We start from the raw sequence: 26,760 nt of genomic DNA, 5'->3' as shown, positions 1-26,760 counted from the left end.
TAGTAGAGAAGGCTCCCAGTAGTACAATAAAAGATGTACATCATATGGTGCTTGTGAGATGTTCTGATTCGTAGAGAAGGTTCCCAGTAGTATAATACAAGATGTACATCATATAGTGCTTGTGAGATGTTCTGGTTAGTAGAGAAAGTTCCCAGTAGTGCAATACAAGGTGTACATCATATTGTGCTTGTTAGATGTTCTGGTTAGTAGAGAAGGTGCCCAGTAGTGCAATACAAGGTGTACATCATATGGTGCTTGTGAGATGTTCTGGTTAGTAGAGAAGGTGCCCAGTAGTGCAATACAAGATGTACATCATATGGTGCTGGTGCGATGTTCTGGTTAGTAGAGAGGAGGTCGTTGATGATGTCATTGCTGGAAATAAAAAATATATTCTATACTTGAAAGAAGTTTTGCATTCAAATTCAAGTTAGATCAGCACAATTAGATCAGATAAATAATATATTTGTTATGATGCTTTGTGTGCATCATATTGTGCTTCTGAGATGTTCTGGTTAGTAGAGAAGGTCCCCAGTAGTGCAATACAAGGTGTACATCATATGGTGCTTGTGAGATGTTCTGGTTAGTAGAGAAGGTCCCCAGTAGTACAATACAAGGTGTACATCATATGGTGCTTGTGAGATGTTCTGGTTAGTAGAGAAGGTTCCCAGTAGTGCAATACAACATGTACATCATTTGGTGCTTGTGAGATGTTCTGGTTAGTAGAGAAGGTTCCCAGTAGTGCAATACAATATGTTCATCATATGGTGCTTATGAGATGTTCTGGTTAGTAGAGAAGGTTCCCAGTAGTACAATACAAGATGTACATCATATGGTGCTTGTGAGATGTTCTGGTTAGTAGAGAAGGTGCCCAGTAGTGCAATACACAATGTACATCATATGGTGCTTGTCAGATGTTCTGGTTAGTAGAGAAGGTTCCCATCCCAGTAGTGCAATACAAGATGTACATCATATGGTGCTTGTGAGATGTTCTGGTTAGTAGAGAATGTTCCCAGTAGTGCAATATAAGATGTACATTATATGGTGCTGGTGAGATGTTCTGGTTAGTAGAGAAGGTCCCCAGTAGTGCAATACAAGGTGTACATCATATGGTGCTTGTGAGATGTTCTGGTTAGTAGAGAGGAGGTCGATGATGTCATTGCTGGAAATAAAAAATATATTCTATACTAGAAATAAGTTTTGCTTTCAAATTCAAGTTAGATCAGCACAATTAGAGCAGATAAATATTATATTTGTTATGATGCTTTGTGTGCATACTTTTTCACTTAATTCTATGTGTTTTGCACATATCTTAAGTTGTTGTATAAAGAACTTGTTCTATGAGGCGAAAAATGACTGAGTGGTTAAGATATAGAAGAATAATCTTTTTTTAATGAAGCTGATCTTGAAACTTGCTAATGTGATGAGGGGGTTAAATTATACATTTTTTATTTGTAATGTTGCTAAAAGGTTTTGTATTGGAATATTATAAGAATTTAAAACAAAGTGCAGATATAGTTGTTTCTGGAATATGGTCTATACTGTGGTTCTATTGGCTGCCTTGTGGGATTTCCTTTTTATAATAGGCTCTTTGTATACGCTGTAGCACATAATACTTATCAGCTGCATCAATAATGTCAGTAAGTTTTCTTCTATGTTTTAACTTATAAATATAAAATATAAATTATGAAACCCTTTTTTCCTTCCAGGGTTCAGATAGAACATACAATTTTAAATAACTTTACAATTTACTTCTATTATCCAATTTGCTTAATCTGTATCCTTTGTTGAAGTAGCAGCAATGCACTACTGGGTGCTAGCTAAGTAATGACAAGAGGCATATGTGTGTAATCACCAATTAGCAACTGGCTCCCAGTAGTGCTTTGCTGCACCTGAGAATAATTATGTATGCTTCTCAACAAAGAATACAAAGAGTACAAAACAAATTCAATAAAATAATTACGTTGCTTAAAATTGTATGATCTACCTAAATAATGAAAGAAAAAAAGGGTTTTATCACCCTTTAAGCTCCATCAGTCATGCAAAGTCCCTTGAGATTTTATGATTTTATGCTATGTAATAAAACTGGAATTATTCTTTGAAGTTATGTTACCAATCTGATTATCACACACTCATATTTTATATGCAGACAGATCTTGTTGTGTTTTGTAGGTGTTTCTAAGCACCAGACGAGGAGCATGGGTAGTTAACCGTGTATGTGATGATGGATTCCCATTGGATGTGGTGATATACAGTCGATACAAATATCTGATTAAGCAATTCTTGACTGTGGGCATGTTGAACAATGTTCTTGAGAAAAAAATGAATGCACGCTTCAATCATGAGAATTATGGCTTGATACCCAAGCACAGGTAAGTTCCTACTGAATTATACTAAATACCAAGGCAGACACAATGTGAGTCCCTTTAATCCAGCTGCAAAAATAGATCCATAATTCTATATCCATTGGTTAAAGTAGTAATAGATGTTAGTCACTTCTTACTTTAGTACCTACCCTCTAGAAATATTATCTAGATTTTACAATGTACTTGTATATTCACTGTAATACACTCATTATAATTCTAGATGTTTTTGTACTGAATTTTGCTTCCTTTCACCCATCCACAGAATAACAAGCCAACACCCAACTATCAACGATGATCTTCCAAACCGCATCATCGCCGGGAAAGTGCTCGTAAAACCGAATATCAAAGAATTCACAGAGAGAGATGTCATTTTTGATGATGGGACAGTGGAGAAGGATATTGATGTTGTTTTTTTTGCTACTGGATACAGTTTTTCATTCCCATTCTTTGATGATCCAGAACTCACAGTTCAGGAAAACAAGATACCACTTTACAAACTTGTGTTTCCACCAAAGCTGGAGAAGACAACTGTGGCCTTTATAGGTCTTATACAGCCTATTGGGGCCATCATGCCAATTTCAGAACTCCAGGCTCGGTGGGCCACCAGAGTATTTAAAGGTAAATATACAAGTTGTTAAAGGGTATACATGCTTGGGTCTTCATACTTTGCAAATTAGGCTTGTTTACATGGAGTTTGAACATTGTTAAATGTTATTCATCTAATAGGTAAGATAACTCAATGGTTATGTGATGAGAAATGTTTCCTACATTAGGAATAGAGAACAAAGGTAAATAAATACTGTTCCTATTATTTTAAAATTAGTCTCACTTAAAAGTAATATATCAAACAGCAATTTTCCAGAACATAAAGTTTGTTTGTAGCTGTAGCCTGCTAAAGCTATTCAAGGCAACTACCCAACCACTACACCGATTCCTGTAAGGTCTTCAATCCTATAAAAACGGATGGTGCTCAGGGTCTGTACACAACCTAACATTTTTGTAAATATTTAATAATATATCTTTTTGTGTGACAACACTGAAGAAATTACACTTTGCTACAATGTAAAGTAGTGAGTGTACAGCCTGTATAACAGTGTAAATTAGCTGTCCCCTCAAAATAACTCAAGACACAGCCATTAATGTCTAAACCGTTGGCAACAAAGTGAGTACACCCTTAAGTGGAAATGTCCACACTGGGCCCAATTAGCCATTTTCCCTCCACGGTGTCATGTGACTCATTAGTGTTTCAAGGTCTCAGGTGTGAATGGGGAGCAGGTGTGTTAAATTTAGTGTTATCTAATGGTCATTGGAAGTTCAACATGGCACCTCATGGCAAAGAACTCTCTGAGGATCTGAAAAAAAGAATTGTTGCTCTACATAAAGATGGCCTAGGATATAAGAAAATTGCCAAGACCCTGAAACTGAGCTGCAGCACGGTGGGCAAGACCATACAGTGGTTTCACAGAACAGGTTCCACTCAGAACAGGCCTCGCCATGGTCAACCAAAGAAGTTCAGTGCATGTGCTCAGCGTCATATCCAGAGGTTGTCTTTGGAAATAGATGTATGAGTGCTGCCAGCATTGCTGCAGAGGTTGAAGGGTTGGGGGGGGTCAGCCTGTCAGTGATCAGACCATATGCTACACACTGTATCAATATCAAAATGGTCTACATGGCTGTCGTCCCAGAAGGAAGCCTCCTCTAAAGATGATACACAAGAAAGCCTGCAAACAGTTTGCTGAAGACAAGCAGACTAAGAACATTGATTACTGGAACCATGTCCTGTGGTCCGATGAGACCAAGATAAACTTATTTTCTTCAGATGGTGTCAAGTGTGTGTGTCGGCAACCAGATGAGGAGTACAAAGACAAGTGTGTCTTGCCTACAGTCAAGCATGGTGGTAGGAGTGTCATGGTCTGGGCCTGCATGAGTGCTGCCGGCACTGGGGAGCTACAGTTCATTTAGGGAACCATGAATGCCAACATGTACTGTGACATACTGAAGCAGAGCATGATCCCCTCCCTTCAGAGACTGTGCCGCAGGGCAGTATTCCAACATGATAACGACCCCAAACACACCTCCAAGACAACCACTGCCTTGCTAAAGAAGCTGAGGGTAAAGGTGATGGACTGGCCAAGCATGTCTCTAGACCTTAACCCTATTGAACATCTGTGGGGCATCCTCAAATGGAAGATGCGGGAGCGCAAGGTCTCTAACATCCACCAGCTCTGTGATGTTGTCATGGAGGAGTGGAAGAGGATTCCAGTGGCAACCTGTGAACCTCTGGTGAACTCCATGCCCAAGAGGGTTAAGGCAGTGCTGGAAAATAATGGTGGCCACACAAAATATTCACACTTTGTGCCCAATTTGGACATTTCCACTAAGGGGTGTACTCACTTTTATTGCCAACTGTTTAGACATTAATGGCTGTGTGTTGAGTTATTTTGATGGGACACCAAATTTACACTGTTATATAGGCTGTAAACTCACTACTTTACATTGTAGCAAAGAGTAATTTCTTCAGTGTTTTCACATGAAAATATATAATAAAATATTTACAAAAATGTGAGGCTCCACACAGACGTCCACAGCGCAGGTATACAAACATAGCGACGTTTCAGGTATCACCCTTATTCATACTATATACAAATATGTTACACTTCACACTTTTAAAAAGCCAAGAATTCACGCCAACCACATAAATGCAGATCTGCTGCCACATTATGGTCAAAAATCATCATTACACAATAAAAACAATGTTTGTTTGCCTACTAAATCTCAAAATTCTACAAATATATAAATATGTAAATTTTAAGTGTTTAACTCAGATGCATTACTAAATTAACTCACTATACCCTTTCCATATTAAGCTCTTTCCCAACATTACTACTGCTTTTAAAGAAATACTGTCCAGTCAAAATCTCTATTTAAACCTTTACGGGTCCTGCTATCCAGTTCCTGTATCCAAAACATTTCTTTTTGCTTCAACAGCTTTTCTCTATTGCTTCCATTCCTCTGTGGGCCCACCCCATCTATTATTTGCCACCTGAGATGGCTTACTTGGTGTCCACATTTTAAAAAATGATTTGACACTGGGTCCTCTAAATTATTACATCTGATATTGGATCGATGCTGTGACAACCTGTCCCTGACGATGTGGGTGGTTTCACCCACATAGATCAGGGAACAAGAACATTTTATTAGATACACTACATGAGTGGACTCGCATGTATAAAAATCCCTGATTTGGTATTTTTCCCTCTTCTTGGGTGGTAGAAATTATTTCCTTTAATTATAGAGCTACAGCTCATGCAACCTAACATGGGAAACACCCTAGATTCTTTTTATTCAGTAATGTTTGTCTACTTTTGTTCTTAGAACCTATATCAGTGCTAGTAAATTTATCCTTTAAATTTCTTACCCTCCTAAAGGCCATAAGTTGTGGTATTTTAAATTCTGCTATTTCTTTGTTGCAGTCTTGTAGGACATGCCAGTGTTTTCTTATAATTTGTGTAATTCTTTCACTGTGTGGGTTATACTGTGTTACTATTACCAGTCTATTGTTATTCTTGCTCTTATCTCTAGGTTTTCCTTTTAAATTATCTAATTGGTTGTTAATTAAATCCTCAGGGTATCCCCTCTCAAGGAATTTTTGCTTCATTTCTTCCATTCTCAACTTTTTAGTCTCTTCCTCAGTGACTATTCTATCTACTCTCAATAATTGGCTTTTAGGCAATGAGTTAACTAAACCTCTAGGGTGGTAACTATCATAGCTTAGTAATGTGTTCCTATCCGTTTTTTTCTTATACAGGTCAAACTCCAGTTTGCTCCCTTTCTTATATATCTTTGTATGTAGAAACATCACTGACTCTTCACTAAATTCTACTGAAAATTCCAATCCTCTGACTGCTGAGTTGACTTCATTTACAAATTGTTTAAGGGACTCTACGCTGCCCCACCATATGCCAAAGACATCATCTATGAAACGCCACCAAGTGGCTCCATATTCAATAAACAACTTATTCTCATAGATGACTTTTTCTTCAATCTCACTCATGAATAGGTTGGCATATGAAGGGGCAACGTTAGTCCCCATAGCAGTGCCCTTTATCAGAATGTACCAATTGTCTTGAAAAAGGAAGTGATTCCAATATAATATCAGTCTCAAGAGATTTTACAAAATTCAACCTGTTTTTCAGTATAATTTTTATTCAACATCAATATTTTCCTTATTATTACTATGCCTTTTTAATGTTTTATGGCAGAGTACAGGCTCTTTACGTCCATTGTGAATAGGAGAAATGTATCTGTTCCTAGGACTACCTCATTAGCTTTTCTAAGAAAATCACTTGTATCTTTCAGATATGATGGTATTTTTATTACTTCACTCTGTAGGATTTTATCAAGAAATATGGAAATATTAGTGAATGTTGACTCTATACTAAACACTATGGGTCTCCCTGGAGGTTTGGAGGCATTTTTATGCACCTTGGGTACCGTGTAGAACATGGAGTTTCTTGTTTTTTTGTTAAATAGATATTCTTTTAATTTCTTATCAATTCATTTTTCCCCATATGCTTTATTCAGTAAATTTTGTATTTCTTTTTGTATCTTTTTGATAGGATTGTACCCAATTTGTCTATACGTCTCCTTATCGCTCAACTGTTCCTCTATTTCCTTTACATAATATTCCTTATCAAGTACAAATGTGGCACCTCCCCTATCCGCTTTTTTGATCAAAATTTCATTTGATATATTCCTTAAAGTTTCAATAGCATTCAATTCACCTCTACTTAGGTTATGTTTACCATTATATTTTTTATTACATTTATCCTTAAGTTTAGCTACATCATTATCAACTAGCTCTATGAAAGTACTTAAACTATGATTTATTAAAGTGGGATTGAAGGTGCTTTTATTTCTTAAATTCATCGTTTTTAAAGCCCAAGTGGTGTTATCACCCAAGTTAGCATTCTGTGAAACCACATTAACATTATCTAACTTTTCTTTCTGATGAAACCATAATTTAAGCTTAATATTTCTGAAAAACCTTTGCAGATCTTTATACAACTCAAAGAAGTTAATGTCTGAAAACGGGCAGTAAGATAACCCTTTTTCCAACAAATTATACTCATCTGTAGTTAAGTCCTTTCCGGAGATGTTCAAGACTGTGGGGTATTGTACTTTTGCCCCTACCAACATCATACCGTCGCTTAACAATTCTGTTGGACTTTTCAATGGCGTTGTCTGCCGTAGAATTGCCGGCCTCTCCCCCTTTGTTTTAACTGCCTCACTGCTCCTCTTGCAGTGTTTCCGCCCTGCTCTTCTCCTCCGCGGTTGATCTCTTTGCTGCTCGTGTCTAAAGGGGAGGACTCGTCTGAGCCTGACGTCATCACGTTTCCACTATCACCTGGTGCCTTATCCTGCTGTCTATTGGTTCTTCGTCCCGCATAGGTTTTGTTGTATCTGTAACCTTGGTTACCCATAGCACCAGCATTCCTCCATCTATACACATTGCCCATTTGGTAATCTGCTTCATCTCTGACAAATTTCTGTCGTTTTCTTTCTTTAATAATTTTCTCCCACACTTTTTATCAGGGTATCCATGTCCTGCACCGACATTACTTTAGCCAATTCTTCCTTGTTCCGCTTTCTTATTTCATCCTGAGTGGCAATATCTTTCATGAGATATTCCACGGTTAACACCATTAGGTCGTACGAACATTTATTCAAAATTGACTCGAATTTATCACAATATTCTTTGTTTCTTCTCAGCAGTGTAGGACATGTACTCATCGTGAGTGCTCTTGGGATACCCTTAACTCTGTAGTACTCAGACAACGTACTGACATGTAAGTCCCATTTCAGGTTCCTGTAGATCAGTTTCTCATATTCTTTGCTCAAGTTTTCTACTGGAGCTGTTCTCAAAAAGTCCCTTGAACCTTTAGACAAGGTAGTTATCCTGGCTACATCGAGTTTCGTATAGGCAAAATTTTTGTTCCTTCTGTTATTTTTGTATTTATATTTTCCATCTTCTGTATGCCTTTGGCTGCACGTTTCAAGCAGAAAACACAGAATCCAATATCAATATAGGAAACAGCAACTTCCAAGGCTCCTTAACCTGCGCCAGTGAAGACAGGGACTCTGCCAAATCCCCCAATCACAAAGGCTCCACACAGACGTCCACAGCGCTGGTATACAAAATGCTTTACTTTATTATGTTACACTGACATCATATAAAATAGCGACGTTTCGGGTATCAACCTTATTCATGTTATATACAAATATGTTACACTTCACACTTTTAAAAAGCCAAGAATTTGCGCCAACTGCATAAATGCAGATCTGCTGCCACCTTCTGGTCAAAAAGCATCATTACACAATAAAACCTATGGCCTAGATTACGAGTTTTGCGTTAACAGGGGTGCAGTGCTAACAAGCAGTTTATGCTCACCACTCACTTACAGTCAGCGCTGGTATTACGGATATTTACAAACCTGGCGTTAACCGCAAAAAAGTGAGCGTAGGCCAAAATTTAACTCCACATCTCACCTCAATACCAGCGCTGCTTACATTAGCGGTGATCTGGTAAAACATGCTCGTGCACGATTTCCCCATAGGAATCAATGGGGAGAGCCGGCTGAAAAAAAAACTAACACCTGCCAAAAAGCATCGTAAAGCTCCTAACGCAGCCCCATTGATTCCTATGGGGAAAATACATTTATGTCTACACCTAACACCCTATCATGAACCCCGAGCCTAAACACCCCTAATTTTACACTTATTAACCCCTAATCTGCTGCCCCCAACATCGCTGACACCTACATTATATTATTAACCCTTAATCTGCTGCTCTGGACACCGCCGCCACCTACATTATACTTATGAACCCCTAATCTGCTGCCCCCAAGATCACCGACACCTACATTATATTTATTAACCCCTGATCTGCCCCCAATGTTGACGCAACCTAACTACATTTATTAACCCTAATCTGCCGCCCCAACGTTGCCACCACTATAATAAACATATTAACCCCTAAACCGAAGTCTAACCCTAACCCCACCTAACTTAAATATAATTTAAATAAATCTAAATAAAATTACTACAATTAACTAAATAATTCCTATTTAAACTAAATATTTACCTATAAAATAAACCTTAAGCTAGCTACAATATAACTAATAGTTACATTGTAGCTAGCTTATGGTTTATTTTTATTTTACAGGCAACTTTGTATTTATTTTAACTAGGTACAATAGTTATTAAATAGTTATTAACTATTTAATAACTACCTAGTTAAAATAAAGACAAATTTACCTGTAAAATAAAACCTAACCTAAGTTACAATTACACCTAACACTACACTACAATTAAATTAATTACCTAAATTAAATAGAATTAATTACAATTAAATAAAATTATCTAAAGTACAAAACCCCCCACTAAATTACAGAAAATAATAAACAAATTACAAGATTTTTAAACTAATTACACCTAATCTAATCCCCCTAACAAAATAAAAAAGCCCCCCCCCAAATAAAAAAAAGCCCTACCCTACACTAAATGACAAATACCCCTTAAAAGGGCTTTTTGCGGGGCATTGCCCCAAAGTAATCAGCTCTTTTACCTTAAAAAAAAAAGTACAAATTCTATTGGAACAGCCAATAGAATGCCAGCTCAATCCTATTGGCTGATTGGATCAGCCAATAGGATTGAACTTCAATCCTATTGGCTGATTGCATCAGCCAATAGGATTTTTTCTACCTTAATTCCAATTGGCTGATAGAATTCTATCAGCCAATCAGAATTGAAGGGACGCCATCTTGGATGACGTCATTTAAAGGAACCTTCATTCTGTGTTTAGCCGTCGGAAGAAGAGGATGCTCCGCGCTGGATGTCTTGAAGATACAAGCCGGGCCGAAGTCCTCAACGAAGCCGGGAGAAGTCTTCATCCAAGCCGGAAGAAGTGGTCCTCCAGACGGGCAGAAGTCTTCATCCAGACAGCATCTTCTATCTTCATCCATCTGGCGCGGAGCGGGTCCATCTTCAAGACATCCGACGCGGAGCATCCTCTTCATCCGACGGACTAAAGCTGAATGAAGGTACCTTTAAGTGACGTCATCCAAGATGGCGTCCCTTAGATTACGATTGGCTGATAGAATTCTATCAGCCAATCAGAATTAAGGTAGAAAAAATCCTATTGGCTGATGCAATCAGCCAATAGGATTGAAGTTCAATCCTATTGGCTGATCCAATCAGCCAATAGGATTGAGCTCGCATTCTATTGGCTGATTGGAATTGGATTTTTTCTACCTTAATTCTGATTGGCTGATAGAATTCTGTCTTGAAGATGGACCCGCGCCACATGGATGAAGATAGAAGATGCCGTCTGGATGAATACTTCTGCCCGTCTGGAGGACCACTTCGCCCGGCTTGGATGAAGACTTCTCCCGGCATTGTTGAGGACTTCGGCCCGGTTGGGTGAAGACGTCTCCCGGTAAGTTTATCTTCAGGGGGTTAGTGTTAGGTTTTTTTAAGGGGGGGTTGGGTGGGTTTTAGAGTAGGGTTGGTTGTGTGGGTGGTGGGTTTTAATGTTGGGGGGGATTTGTAATTTTTTTTACAGGTAAAAGATGGCCCGCAAAAGGCCCTTTTAAGGGCTATTTGTAATTTAGTGTAGGGTAGGGCTTTTTTATTTTGGGGGGCTTTTTTTATTTTGTTAGGGGGATTAGATTAGGTGTAATTAGTTTAAAAATATTGTAATTTGTTTATTATTTTCTGTAATTTAGTGTTTGTTTTTTTTGTACTTTAGATAATTTTATTTAATTGTAATTAATTGTATTTAATTTAGGTTAATTAATTTAATTGTAGTCTAGTGTTGGGTGTAATTTTAACTTAGGTTAGGATTTATTTTACAGGTATATTTGACTTTATTTTAACTAGGTAGCTATTAAATAGTTAATAACTATATAATAACTATTGTACCTAGTTAAAATAAATACAAAGTTGCCTGTAAAATAAAAATAAACCCTAAGCTAGCTACAATGTAACTATTAGTTATATTGTAGCTAGCTTAGGGTTTATTTTATAGGTAAGTATTTAGTTTTAAATAGGAATTATTTAGTTAATTGTAGTAATTTTATTTAGATTTATTTAAATTATATTTAAGTTAGGGGGTGTTAGGGTTAGACTTAGGTTTAGGGGTTAATAACTTTATTATAGTGGCGGTGACGTTGGGGGCGGCAGATTAGGGGTTAATAAATGTAGGTAGGTGGCAGTGATGTTAGGGCCAGAAGATTAGGGGTTAATAATATTTAACTAGTGTTTGCGATGCGGGAGTGTGGCGGTTTAGGGGTTAATATATTTATTATAGTGGCGGCGATGTCCGGTTCGGCAGATTAGGGGTTAAAATATTTATTTTAGTGTTTGCAATGCGGGAGGGCCTCAGTTTAGGGGTTTATAGGTAGTTTATGGATGTTAGTGTACTTTTTAGCACTTTAGTTAAGAGTTTTATGCTACGGCGTTGTAGTGTAAAACTCTTAACTACTGACTTTTAAATGCGGTACCAGTCTTGACAGGAGAGGGTCTACCGCTCACTTTTTGTCAGACTCGTAATACCGGCACTATGCAAGTCGCATTGAAAATATAGGATACGCAATTGACGTAAGTGGATTTGCGGTATTTTCGAGTCTGGCCAAAAAAGTGAGCGGTACACCTGTACCTGCAAGACTCGTAATACCAGCGGGCATTAAAAAGCAGCGTTGGGACCGGCCAACGCTGCTTTTTAAGCCTAATGCAAGACTCGTAATCTAGCCAAATGTTTGTTTGCCTACTAAATCTCAAATTTCTACAAATATATAAATATATACATTTTAAGTGTTTAACTCAGATGCATTACTAAATTAACTCACTATACCCTTTCCATAGAGAAAAGCTGTTGAAGCAAAAAGAAATGTTTTGGATACAGGAACTGGATAGCATGACCCCTAAAAGTTTAAATAGAGATTTTGACTGGACAGTATTTCTTTAAAAGCAGTAGTAATGTTGGGAAAGAGCTTAATATGGAAAGGGTATAGTGAGTTAATTTAGTAATGCATCTGAGTTAAACACTTAAAATTTATATATTTATATATGTGTAGAATTTTGAGATTTAGTAGGCAAACATTGTTTTTATTGTGTAATGATGATTTTTGACCATAAGGTGGCAGCAGATCTGCATTTATGCGGTTCGTGCGAATTCTTGGCTTTTTAAAAGTGTGAAGTGTAACATATTTGTATATAGCATGAATAAGGGTGATACCCGAAACGTCGCTATGTTATATGATGTCTGTGTAACATAATAAAGTAAAGCATTTTGTATAACAGCGCTGTGGACGTCTGTGTGGAGCCTTTGTGATTGGGGAGTCCCTGTCTTCACATGTGCAGGTTAAGGAGCCTTGGAAGATGCTGTTTCCTATATTGATACAAAAATGATACTGTAAATGTAGAGTGATAATATATGGACATCATACAACTGGAGTTTCTGAACGCTTATCTTTCGAACCCTGTCCTTTTTTCTCTCCACTCATTATATGTCAGTTTATACTCTGTAGGTCTGTCCATATTTACATCTACTCATTCTGTGTCTGTTTATTCTTTTTAGGGTCGTCCACATTGCCGTCTACTCAGGATATGCTGACAGACATTGATTTACAAAGGAAAGAAATGGAACAACGGTAAGTTGTGCTATATATGCTGCACAAAATGGTGCCAACTCTTATGCTATTGACCATTTCATATTACATAATTTTTTGTTGAAAAGATTTCAATTAATAATATATTTAATATAATATATAATTAACATTTCAAATTGTTAGATAAGGTTTCCAGAAGTTGATTTATTTTGTCATTGATAGACATTGAAGTAAAGGGACAGTAAACACCTTGAAATTTGTATATAAAATGTTTAGTTATGCGTAATGAAAGAACTGTGCATTATATATTCATGATTTGTTTTGCCCCCCTTCATGTAATTTAGCTCTCAAAATTGAGGTTTTTCCAATTCTCATAACAGGAAATGCAAATGTCACTAGATGCAAATGCTACATGCTCAATCAATTAAACTTAAAAAATTACAATAAGCACTGTTGCGCAACCAAAAACAATCGCAAAATCATTAGCCCAACAAACATTCTTCTCACTATACCAATAATGCACCTGTTCAAATTCCTTAAAAAGCGATACACAGAAGTCTCTGGTTTTGGAACACAACAGGTTAATTTCACACGTGCCACTGATTAGCATCACTTCGCTATTAAATATACAGACCCTTTAACCCTTGATGTAACCATTATATGGACAAAATCACAATTCTGTTTCTAGTTATATGTGCATATCTGGTTGTGGATAATGAACCCAGAAAAAATGTTGTATTGTTTTCGGGGGGTAATAGTTTTGAGCTTTAAGGGTTTTAATGATGTGAGCACTTTGGAATTGTGATCACACTTTGCAATGTTTTATTTTTCTTAAATAAACATTTAGGGAGATATTACATATAGAGAAAAAATATTCCTTTAAAGGTACAGTAAAGTCAAAATATACTTTCATGATTCAGATAGAGCATGTAATTTCCAAAACCTTCCAGTTTACTTTTATTATCTAATTTTCTTTGTTCTCTTTATATAATTTGTTGAAAAGCATACCTAGGTAGGCTCAGGACGCGCAAAGAACTACTGGATGGTAGCTGCTGATTGGTGGCTGTGGTCATATATGCCACTTGTCATGGGCTCACCCAATGTGTTCAACTAGCTCCCAGCAGTGCATTGCTGTAAGGGATGGGAAACTTTTTATGATTCCAAACACAAATAATTATTTAAAAGTCCATGTATTAGCAGTTTATATTACAACCTTGCTTATTAGAAAATATGTGCGTGTGTGTGTATACTCTTTTTTAGTAAATAGCACATATATACCTTTAAGAGAAAATGCTTTTAAGAAATAAGTTACACTGTTTCACTGTCTGTTCTAATGGCAGTGTTTTATCTGAAGGATGAGGGGGGCTGCATTCCAATGTGAGGCACTGTCTGTGAGAATATTCATTTTAGTTTTAGAAAAGCTCTTACGGCTAGATTACAAGTTTTGCGTTATGAGCGGCTCAGTGTTAACTTGCAAGTTATTGTCACCACTCACCTCCCTATAGCGCTGCTATTACAGGTTTTCATAAACCCGGCGTTAGCAGGCAATATGTAAGCATTGAGCAAAACTGAGCGCCATACCGCACTCCAATACCAGCGCTGCTTTGACCTGGTTTTACGTGCTCATGTACGATTTCCCCATAGACATCAATGGGGAGAGCCGGCTAAAAAAACACCTGCAATAAAGAAGCATAAAGCTCCGTCTAAACACCCCTAATCTGCTGCCCCTGACATCACCGACATCTACATTACACTTATTAACCCCTAATTTGCCGTCCCTGACATCGCCGCCACCTACCTACACTTATTAACCCCTAATCTGCCGCCCCCAATGTCGCTGCCACCTACCTACACTTATTAACACCTAATCTGCAGGCCCCAATGTCGCCGCCACCTACCTACACTTATTAACCCCTAATCTGCTGCCCCTGACATCGCCACCACCTACATTATACTTATTAACCCCTAATATGCCGCCACCAATGTTGCCGCCACCTACATTATACTTATTAACCCCTAATCTGCACCCCCCAATGTCGCCGCCACCTACCTACACTTATTAACCCCTAATCTGCCGCCCCCAACGTCGCCACCACTATAATACAGTTATTAACCCCTAATCCTAAATCTAACCCTAACCCTAACACCCATAATTAAAATAAATCTAAATAAAAATTACTATCATTAACTAAATAATTCCTATTTAAAACTAAATACTTACCTATAAAATAAACCCTAAGATAGCTACAATATAACTAATAGTTACATTGCAGCTATTTTAGGATTTATTTTTATTTCACAGGCAAGTTTGTATTTATTTTAAATAGGTAGAATAGTTAGTAAATAGTTATTAACTATTTACTAACTACCTAGTTAAAATATATACAAATTTACTTGTAAAATAAAACCTAACCTGTCTTACACTAACACCTAACCTTACACTACAATTAAATAAATTACATTAATTAAATACAATTAACTAAATTACAAAAAAAAACAAACACTAAATTGCACAAAATAAATAACAAATGATCAAATATTTAAACTAATTACACCTTATCTAATAGCACTATCAAAATAAAAAAAGCCCCCCCAAAATAAAAAAAACCCTAGCCTAAACTAAACTGCCAATAGCCCTTAAAAGGGCCATTTGAGGGGCATTGCCCCAAAGAAATCAGCTATTTTACCTGTAAAAAATAAAATAAAAACAACCCCCAACAGTAAAACCCACCACCCTCACAACCAAACCCCCCAAATAAAAACCTTTCTAAAAAACCTAATTTGTATGGGCATTGCCCTTCCGCCCAAAGTCCCTAACCTAAAATTAAAACCCACCCAATAAACCCTTAAAAAACCTAACACTAACCCCCGAAGATCCACTTACAGTTTTTGAAGACCCGACATCCATCCTCAACGAAGTGGCAGAAGTCCTCAGTGAAGCCGGCAGAAGTCTTCATCCAAGCGGGCCGAAGTCTTCGTCCAGACGGCATCTTCTATCTTCATCCATCCGGCGCAGAGCGGCTCCATCTTCAAGACATCCGGCGCGGAGCATCCTCTTCTTACGATGGTGACTGAAGAATGAAGGTTCTTTTAAGGGACGTCATCCAAGATGGCGTCCCCTGAATTCTGATTGGCTGATAGAATTCTATCAGCCAATCGGATTTAAAGGTGAAAAAATCCTATTGGCTGATGCAATCAGCCAATAGGATTGAGCTTCAATCCTATTGGCTGATCCATTCAGCCAATAGGATTGAGCTCATATTCTATTGGCTGATTGGAACAGCCAATAGAATGCGAGCTCAATCCTATTGGCTGATTGCATCAGCCAATGGGATTTTTTCACCTTTAATTCTGATTGGCTGATAGAATTCTATTAGCCAATCGGAATTCAAGGGACGCTATCTTGGATGACGTCCCTTAAAGGACCCTTCATTCTTCAGTCGCCGTCGTAAGAAGAGGATGGATGAAGATAGAAGATGCCGTCTGGATGAAGACTTCTGCCCGTTGGATGAAGACTTCGGCCCGCTTGGATGAAGACTTCTGCCGGCTTCGCTGAGGACTTCTGCCGCTTCGTTGAGGATGGATGTCGGGTCTTCAAAAACTGTAAGTGAATCTTTGGGGGTTAGTGTTAGGTTTTTTTAAGGGTTTAGTTGGTGGGTTTTAAGTTTAGGTTAGGGACTTTGGGCGGAAAAAGAGCTAAATGCCCTTTTAAGGGCAATACCCATACAAATGCCCTTTTCAGGGCAATGGAGAGCTTAGGTTTTAAGATAGGATTTTATTTAGGGGGTTTGGTTGTGTGGGTAGTGGGTTTTATTGTTGGGGGGTTGTTTGTATTTTTTTACAGGTAAAAGAGCTGATTTATTTGGGTCAATGTCCCGCAAAAGGCCCTTTTAAGAGCTATTGGCAGTTTAGTTTAGGCTAGCATTTTTTTTATTTTGGGGGCGCTTTTTTATTTTGATAGGGCTATTAGATTAGGTGTAATTAGTTTAAATATTTGATCATTTCTTTTTTATTTTGTGTAATTTAGTGTTTGTTTGTTTTTGTAATTTAGTTAATTTTATTTAATTAATGTAATTTATTTAATTGTAGTGTAAGGTTAGGTGTTAGTGTAAGACAGGTTAGGTTTTATTTTACAGGTAAATTTGTATTTATTTTAACTAGGTAGTTAGTAAATACTTAATTACTATTTACTAACTAATCTACCTAGACAAAATTAATACAAACTTGCCTGTGAAAGAAAAATAAAACCTAAGATGGATACAATATAACTATTAGGGTATAGGGTGTACCGCTCACTTTTTGGCCGGACAGGCAAACTGGTAATACCGGCGCTATGGAAGTCCCATTGAAAATTACTTTTTGAAAGCTGCAGTAGTTACGTTGCGTTACGGCTAAAAAAGTGTGCGGTACAGATATTCTAACAAGACTCACTCATAACACAAAACTCGTAATCTAGTCGTTTGTTAACTAACACAATTGCTATGAAATATGATTGACATAAGACATAAACATGCCTGCTACACTTACTGTTTCATTATTTGATTTGCTAAGGTGTGTGTGTGTGTGGGGGGGGGGGGGGTTAGCTTGGAAGCATTAAATTGAGGATTGATTGAAGGAGAAGTTTTTAGGCAACATCAGAGAGAGAAACACCTGTTACATCTGCTGCATGGTGATGCTATACCTGTCAGTAGCAGTTATTCTGCCCATGGTTGTACCCTGATATTAATGCCTTATTTAAAATCTTAAGATAAGTAAGGTTTATAGTTTAATCATTACCTTGCTTATAAGCTGATTTTGATTTATATGATTGCAATAAGTTCACAATAAACACTACTATTGTTATACTGCTTTTTGTGTCATCTTCTGTTTTGTCAGTACTGGTGAGAGTGCACCCCTGTTGTCAAGACAAAGCATTTGCTAATCCTGAGCTTACTCTTCAACAAAGGATACCAAGAGAATTAAGCAAATTTGATAATAGAAGAAAATTGGAAAGTAGTTTAAAATTACAAACTCTATATTAATCGTAAATGAAAAATTGAGTTTCATGTCCCTTTTTAGAGGAAGGTAATTCTGTCTGCATTTATACATTATGAAGACAAGTTTTCCACATTACAGAAGGTTGCGATAAACTTCATCAGAGAGATTGAGGGCTTTTAGCGATTGACAATAAGGAATATATTTATAATTTAATGGTTGATTCTTAGACTATGGGGCCAATTTATTAAGATGCGGGCGGAGATGATCCACTGTAGCGGATCATGTCCTCCCGACATTGCTAAATGCCGACAGCATACGCTGTCAGCATTTGTCATTGCACAAGCATTTTTAGTGAAAATGCTTGTGCAATGCCGCCCCCTGCACATTTGCGGCCAATCGTCCGCTTGCAGGGGGTGTCAATAATCTCGATCGTATCTGAGCAGGATGATTTCAGTCCGCCATCTCAGCCGTGGACCGCTGCTTCTCAACTCCTGATTCCGGCAAGCCTGAAGGCGTGCGTCGAATAAGCAGCTTGACTGCTTAATAAATCTGCCCCTATGTTTGCTGCAATTGACAAATTGATTTTGTATAGGAATTCTATAGCTGTTTACTATAAAAATGTTTTTTTTTTTTTTTTTTGTAGCTATGTGGAAAGCCCACGTCACACAATCCAGGTGGACTTCATGGAGTATCTAGATGAGCTTGCTATGCAAATTGGTGCTAAACCCAACGTGTTAAAATTCCTGTTTACAGACCCAAAATTGGCCCATGAGTTGTTTTTTGGGCCTTGCACTCCATACCAGTATCGGCTGACTGGACCGGGCAAGTGGGCGGGAGCCAGAGAAGCTCTTCTGACCCAACGTGATCGAATCATCAAGCCAACAAAGACCAGAGTGTTGAAAGATTATGCAATGAAAACAAAATCTCCTATTCCATTCCTTCTAAAAATACTAGGAATCTTTGCTCTCTTTGCTGCTCTGTACCTTGTCTATGTTTAAACATTGTTTGTGGCCCTGTGTAGCCGAGAACTAAGCAATACTGCACAACACATCAGTAAGAATCCTAAAACATTCTAAGTAATAGCTGTGTAAGGCAGATTATAGTCTTTGCTTCTGCAGAAGAATATTTTGCTGCTTAAAATTTTTATAATCAAATATGAAAGAGCTGTGTTATTTGTTAAAGGGTTTGTATGCTGAAATTTATTGGGCTGAAATGTCAAGGGAGATTTGTCAATTAAATATTAATGTGAACTGCAAAATTAGTTTCCAGCTTAATGTGATTCCAGTGACTTGTTGTACTGCCTGCAGAGTATACAATGCATTCAAAATTAATTCTTTGGGTTTATTTTTGTATATGAAATAACTGTTTATTGCTAATTTGAACCAAAATCCAATCAAATCGGCTAAACCAAAATTCAATCAAATGGGCAGGAAGAGCATATCTCATTAACTAATTTCTATTCACACATACAGTCCTCCGTATCTTATTTCTCACTGTATACTCAAAGACCAAGGGGCTGATTTATCAAAGCGCCAATCTCTGTGCATTCACTGGCGTCAATACCCTCGCCAGACATCGCTGCCGCGAATCTACATATGACGCCCTTATTTATTAAAAACTATCAAAAACACACACATCAAGTACGGAGCGATGAGCATCGGACTGTTGATAAATAAGAGTCATCGATGTTGCGGATATTCTGTTTTTTCCAACTTTATTTATACCATTTCATTACTGTCCATGAACAAGCACCTTTCTCTAAAGCTAATTTTCATTTTTCATCTGTTAATGTCCAAAAAATAGCTACATTTATACCTGAACAGACAATAATATATCATAGATAGTTATTTTCTATATATTTGTTATAAAAAAAAAATGATATATGATATTTTCACATAAATTAATGTATATTTGTATTTCTAAAAATCATGATATGCCTATCTCATGTTTTTTTTTTTTTTTTTTTATTATTAATGCTAGAATTTCTACATATATCTTTGCACATACTTGTATATATATATATATATATATATATATATATATATATATATATATATATATAAACACACAACATGGAAGGGGACTGCACTTTCAGACCAGACCGGGTACACATCCCATGACCCTGCAACATGCTCAGCCCTGGGTGCTCACTGGCACTCACAGGAAGCTGCGCTGTCCCCAGAGTCACAGGCAGTTAACCCCAGACAGGTCTGGGTGCAAAAACCATAGGGAAAATTACAAAAGAAATTAATACAACACACAGAGAAAGTCCAGCACTCACTTACAAGCTCTCAACTAAGATTAAAAGCACAAATGGAAGGTTTAGTTGGGGCATTTGGCCAAATGGGACAAGTCCAGGTACCAAATCAAAGTCCCTTCCAAAAAACTGGGACCTTAAAACAGCCACACAAAGCAAGCTCTCAATCCAACAAACTGGGAGCAAGTGAAGGGTGCACAGGCTTATGTAATCACCCTAGACATATACAAAACACGGAAGGGGACTGCACTCTCAAACCGGACTGGTATTGGCAACATTGTATATGAGTTGTATACTTGCGGTTTTCTAGCTGTTTTTAATTTTAACACTGTTAAATAAAGAACCTGAATAGGGCGCTAAGGGTTAAATTCCCAGGTACATGCCTATTTAAGCAAATGTGCAGTGCTCATTATTTTATCATATGATTAAGGGGCAATGGCCCTGAAACGTTGTGTTTATGTCTGATCCTGTCATGCAATAAAGTATATTCGTTTATCATATGAGGAAATTCTCCATTGCCTTTTTCCTGATATTATTTGGAGCCTCGCAGTAGTTCCTGGAAGTTTTCTCCTCTTTGGGTCTTTAGTGTGCTGGACGCTACTTTTCTACTGGCATATCACATGACATTTCTTAATGAAAATGAAATTCAAGAGACTGAAGAAGAACACTGAAAATAGCATGACAGTAAAGAGGTGATTTTAATTTCTGCTGTATCAGATTCATGACAGTTTAATGTTAGGTAGACTATACCTTTGAGCTATCAGTTTAAGATTATATTGAATCAAACATCATTCTATTTTTAAAATCATTGTCTAAAAAATTATCTTGCCAGCTGTGTGCAGATGAAGTTTGCTCAAAATTCACAATACACTTATTTAACTGACAGACAATGAATATATATTAAACAAAAACAAGTTAAATTGTAGTGAAAACGTTTTAGTTTAATTTGTCCATAGAAAGTAATTAAGCTCTCTGGGAAACTGAAGCTGTCAGTGTTTCAGTTTTATTTAAAATAGAAGAAATACAAAGTGCAATGTAATTTGCAAAGGATACTTATGAATATAAAAAGCATGATCCAAATTTGCTAAAGTTGCACAGAAACTGGCAAATCATAATAAGAATTTGTAAAATCTGCAATACACTGCTGTATACCAAATCTATATGCATGCAAATAGAAAAAAAGAAAGTGCTAAGTTGAAATGTGATTAAACTTAACCTGAAGTGTAAAGTAATATAAAATACAAAGTATAAATGCAGCAAACTCCTATGTTATGCAGTGCTATATTGCCCTGGGCTTGTCTCTCCTTCACATACAGAAATGCAGAGAACACCCCTTGTAGAAGTAAAGCAAAATCTGCCTTTTTTAGAATTTCACTAGGGATCTCACAATGCTAGAGGATAATTTTATTTCATCTTGTCTGAGCAGAGAGGCTTATTTTATCAGACCCTTATAGCCTAATGATCTTAAAGGGACACTGAAACCACATTTTTTCTTTTGTAATTCAGATGGAGAATGCAATTTTAAGCAACTTTCTAATTTACTCCTATTATAATTTTTTCTTCATTCTCTTGCTATCTTTTTTGGAAAAAGATGGCATCTAAGCTTTGTTTTTGGTTCAGACTCTGGACATCATTTTTTTATTGGTGGATGAATTTATCCACCAATCAGCAAGGACAACACAGGTTGTTCACCAAAAAATGGGCCAGCATCTAAACTTCCATTCTTGCATTTCAAATAAAGATATCAAGAGAATTAAGAACATTTGATAATATGAGTAAATTTGAAAGTTGCTTAAAATTTCATGCTCTCTCTGAATCACAAAAGAACACATTTGGGTTCAGTGTCCCTTTAAGCTCTCCACTCTGGCGAGATGATCTAATACGTCTCATCAGTACAGCAAGGTCCCTCAAAGACTTTTAAAAAGGTGATTTTTTTTGAGAGTTGTTTATCTCTCTATGCAGAGTTCTGGGTGTGAAGAAGAGACAGCTACATTGAAAATAATGGTTACACCCCCTTGGTGAGATTTCTCATCATTCTGGTGAGTTTCTAATTATCAGGCACTCAGCGAGAACAATGGAAAATTAGGAAATTAACACTTGAGTACCTCTCTGCAAACGCACACCCCCCCCCCCCACTACAGGCAGCGTGATTTTGTCCTAACTTTCTTGTTTACATACATTTTCCATAACCAGTACCTAAGTATTGACATTTTCAGTATGGTGGAATACAGCAGGCAAAATCAGCTATTTCAAATGACAAAATAAAGGTAAATTAGCCATCTGTAAACAATTTAGTACACTCCTACAGGTAAAATGGATAATTGAGAACACATTAAAATGGATGGGGAAAAACATCACAGAATGCTGTCAATTTAAATTGGCTGTGCTTGAAGAAAAGCTCCTTATATTATCACTCTCTATATACACTAATGCCTCTTTATCTTATCTCTATATGTATACACAAAAGCCAATATATAGAGAGAGCATTTGAAAATGAACATGTTAGTACCTATCGCTCCCACTCCCTCCGGGCTGCTGCTTCTATTTCTTATTTACATAGATTTTATATAACCAAATCTGCACTATTGAAGTGTTCAGTATAGGTGGCAGATTTTCAACATTTAAAACTGATGTTTAACATGACAACATTTAATATATTCCAGTGGGTAAAATGGGTCATTGGGGACATAAAATTTAATTTAATCCAAGTAAAATGTGATCCAGTTTCATGCAAAATTCTTTATCCCAATATCACTAAATCCTTATCACTTCAGTATAGGGACTGACCCTGTGGTGTTTTTAAAATCCATTTGCCATGGTGTGATTTATTTTTATTTGCCTGCCACACCTTTGTAATGAAATGTTATAAATAAAATACCATGACATATGGATGATGTATAGAAAGGGTAAAACTAAATACCTTCCAAGGAAGAAGTTATACTCTAATGATACCTGATTATCTACTGTTTACATTGAGAACTCTTAAAGGTAATATCTCAGCTGGTTATATTGTTGTCATGGACACCATTGATGCTAAATGTCACTGGGAGCCTGAACTGAGTATGCTCTATATTTCTGCCCAAACATTCTGGTCTCTAGAATTTTGTCTGAGCTATTTGAAATACTGTTGAAGAGCCAGGTACAATCCGAGTTTATAGCCAAGTTGATTGTAGACTTGTGCTCAAAAAAGAGAGGCATGATTATCCCTGTTGAGGGCTATTGGCTATAAAGTCGGAACTGCTACTTAAAAAACCTGCATGCTGCCTAATATTGCCTTACGCAACGCTTCTAATTGAATTCCATTCTTGCAAGAATACAACTGCAATGACATAAAAGTGACATGTTTGCACTACTGCTGCCTATTTTCCTACTAATCCTCCTCATATGCTTTAACTTTGCATGCTTTCTGTCCTATGCTAAATGTACATATTTAGGTGGATTGATTACTAGACTACTTAGATCCCAATTTTCTCCTGCCCAGTTAATACCTCTGTAACTTGGGGCGCTGGGAGCAGCAGGGTGTAGATAACTATCCGCCTACAATATATTGACGTGCTTACTAATGTACTTTGCAATACCAGCTCCGCTAAGCTGTACAAATGTTGATATACCAAACTGAAGCTGCCACAGTTTTATGTAGGCAATTGAAAATGTGGTACCGAACTTGGACGCTGGATTCATTTTATGGCATTTGTGAAATTTTATTTGGACACTAGAAGGATATAGCTATTTATTATTTGGATGTATATCACTCTTCTAATTTGGATAGACTTTGCATCAGAATTGGATCTTATTTACGTTTCAACGTCTTTCTAATCTGTTTTGGTTTTTTATAATCAGGACACTACTGGCTGTTATATCATAACACTTGCATTTCTGAATTTTTTATATTTTTTGTACTATGTTACTGGTCGCACACTTTTGTAAATAGTTTGTTCTTCTTTTTTGCATTTACTTATTTTGGAATTCACACTGATATATTGACACAATTTAGTTTGGCATCATTTGAACATTGGACGCTCCCTCTTTTTTCACCACACACACCTGTTCCCCATCATACCCGTATCGATTTTGGAGTTTTTTTTTTATATCTCTCACACATATTTTTAAAGGTTTATTTTTAACGGCTTATACTTATCCAAATTAATCGTCTTGTTTGTAACCAGATTCTTCATTGTACTTGTATCTTTATAGTAACTTATTTTGATCTTTCTGTTTTTATTGTAGCAATACTGCTTAATTTTTATCTATTAAATATATTAATATCTTTAAATTTTTGTGAACTACTATATCTAGATCCATTTAGTCTTGTTAACTCTCATGGTTGTTATAACCCATTTATATGTATGAAAATTGATCTATTAGATCAACTATCGTTAAACAGCATCCTATTGGTATTTATCACAATTCTTAATTTTGACCCGGTGTATACCTAAGCCTTTGGCGCTCCTATATTGTATTTGCTTGATACACCAAACTGCACTTATGCAAGAGTTTAATAATTAACAGTTAGATCCCATTCTATATCTGCCCAGGTTACACCTCCGTGCCTTCTTTGTCTGGGGGTTCTGTGAGCAGTAGGGTGTAGTAGGTTAATCAATATCTTGCCATTATCAGCTTGATATTAACAGCTTGAACTATTTTGCGCCTGTGTTCATCCCTGACCGGTCAGGTTCATTATGCACTTTGCATATAACAATTGAGTTATGTATGAATTTTAAATATACTGTATATAATATATGTCCTTGTGTGCCTACACATTATATATGTACCTTGGAACTGTACATTTTGAATGATTAATGGTGTCCTCACAGGGTGAGATGTCACTGATTCACAATTAAAACTTGCTATTGAAGTATATATAATTTTTGAGCTTTTCTTTATTTTACAAAAGAGTGCTGATTTCCCTGTCTTTTAACAGACAAGATTTCGTTCTTGTTTATTCTGCTTTCTCATTTGCTCCATGTCATTTATCATAAGGGTCTGCACCATATTGTCCTATATAGACATTTACTAGTCTGAAACTAGGATACTACATATAGCTTAACAGCACTTGCTTCCCCTCTGACTATTTCTCAAAATATACAGGGAGTGCAGAATTATTAGGCAAATTAGTATTTTGACCACATCATCCTCTTTATGCATGTTGTCTTACTCCAAGCTGTATAGGCTCGAAAGCCTACTACCGCATATTAGGTGATGTGCATCTCTGTAATGAGAAGGGGTGTGGTCTAATGACATCAACACCCTATATCAGGTGTGCATAATTATTAGGCAACTACCTTTCCTTTGGCAAAATGGGTCAAAAGAAGGACTTGACAGGCTCAGAAAAGTCAAAAATAGTGAGATATCTTGCAGAGGGATGCAGCACTCTTAAAATTGCAAAGCTTCTGAAGCGTGATCATCGAACAATCAAGCGTTTCATTCAAAATAGTCAACAGGGTTGCAAGAAGCATGTGGAAAAACCAAGGCGCAAAATAACTGCCCATGAACTGAGAAAAGTCAAGCGTGCAGCTGCCAAGATGCCACTTGCCACCAGTTTGGCCATATTTCAGAGCTGCAACATCACTGGAGTGCCCAAAAGCACAAGGTGTGCAATACTCAGAGACATGGCCAAGGTAAGAAAGGCTGAAAGACGACCACCACTGAACAAGACACACAAGCTGAAACGTCAAGACTGGGCCAAGAAATATCTCAAGACTGATTTTTCTAAGGTTTTATGGACTGATGAAATGAGAGTTAGTCTTGATGGGCCAGATGGATGGGCCCGTGGCTGGATTGGTAAAGGACAGAGAGCTCCAGTCTGACTCAGACGCCAGCAAGGTGGAGGTGGAGTACTGGTTTGGGCTGGTATCATCAAAGATGAGCTTGTGGGGCCTTTTCGGGTTGAGGATGGAGTCAAGCTCAACTCCCAGTCCTACTACCAGTTTCTGGAAGACACCTTCTTCAAGCAGTGGTACAGGAAGAAGTCTGCATCCTTCAAGAAAAACATGATTTTCATGCAGGACAATGCTCCATCACACGCGTCCAAGTACTCCACAGCGTGGCTGGCAAGAAAGGGTATAAAAGAAGAAAATCTAATGACATGGCCTCCTTGTTCACCTGATCTGAACCCCATTGAGAACCTGTGGTCCATCATCAAATGTGAGATTTACAAGGAGGGAAAACAGTACACCTCTCTGAACAGTGTCTGGGAGGCTGTGGTTGCTGCTGCACGCAATGTTGATGGTGAACAGATCAAAACACTGACAGAATCCATGGATGGCAGGCTTTTGAGTGTCCTTGCAAAGAAAGGTGGCTATATTGGTCACTGATTTGTTTTTGTTTTGTTTTTGAATGTCAGAAATGTATATTTGTGAATGTTGAGACGTTATATTGGTTTCACTGGTAAAAATAAATAATTGAAATGGGTATATATTTGTTTTTTGTTAAGTTGCCTAATAATTATGGGCAACTATGGGCAATTATGGGCAATTATGGGTTCATTGAGAAC

General features: G+C 37.2%; 1 protein-coding gene across 3 annotated transcripts in view; it reads left to right on the top strand.

Moving 5' to 3' along the window:
• LOC128641272 (flavin-containing monooxygenase 5) overlaps window positions 1–20,767 on the top strand; it is a 61,526-nt gene extending 40,759 nt beyond the window's left edge. For all 3 annotated transcript variants that reach the window (XM_053693863.1, XM_053693864.1, XM_053693865.1), the window contains exons 6-9: window positions 2,170–2,369; window positions 2,626–2,981; window positions 13,003–13,075; window positions 18,654–20,767. In XM_053693863.1, coding sequence (XP_053549838.1) covers window positions 2,170–2,369; window positions 2,626–2,981; window positions 13,003–13,075; window positions 18,654–19,008 — 984 coding nt within the window. In that variant the 3' untranslated portion in view covers window positions 19,009–20,767. The remainder of the gene's footprint in view (window positions 1–2,169; window positions 2,370–2,625; window positions 2,982–13,002; window positions 13,076–18,653) is intronic.
• The last annotated feature ends 5,993 nt before the right edge of the window (window positions 20,768–26,760 follow it).

This window comes from Bombina bombina, chromosome 10, assembly GCF_027579735.1.
Source record: "Bombina bombina isolate aBomBom1 chromosome 10, aBomBom1.pri, whole genome shotgun sequence".
Classification (NCBI taxonomy): Eukaryota; Metazoa; Chordata; class Amphibia; order Anura; family Bombinatoridae; genus Bombina; species Bombina bombina.
Note: the sequence above shows the minus strand (reverse complement) of the source record. Positions and strands in the feature narration are given on the sequence as shown.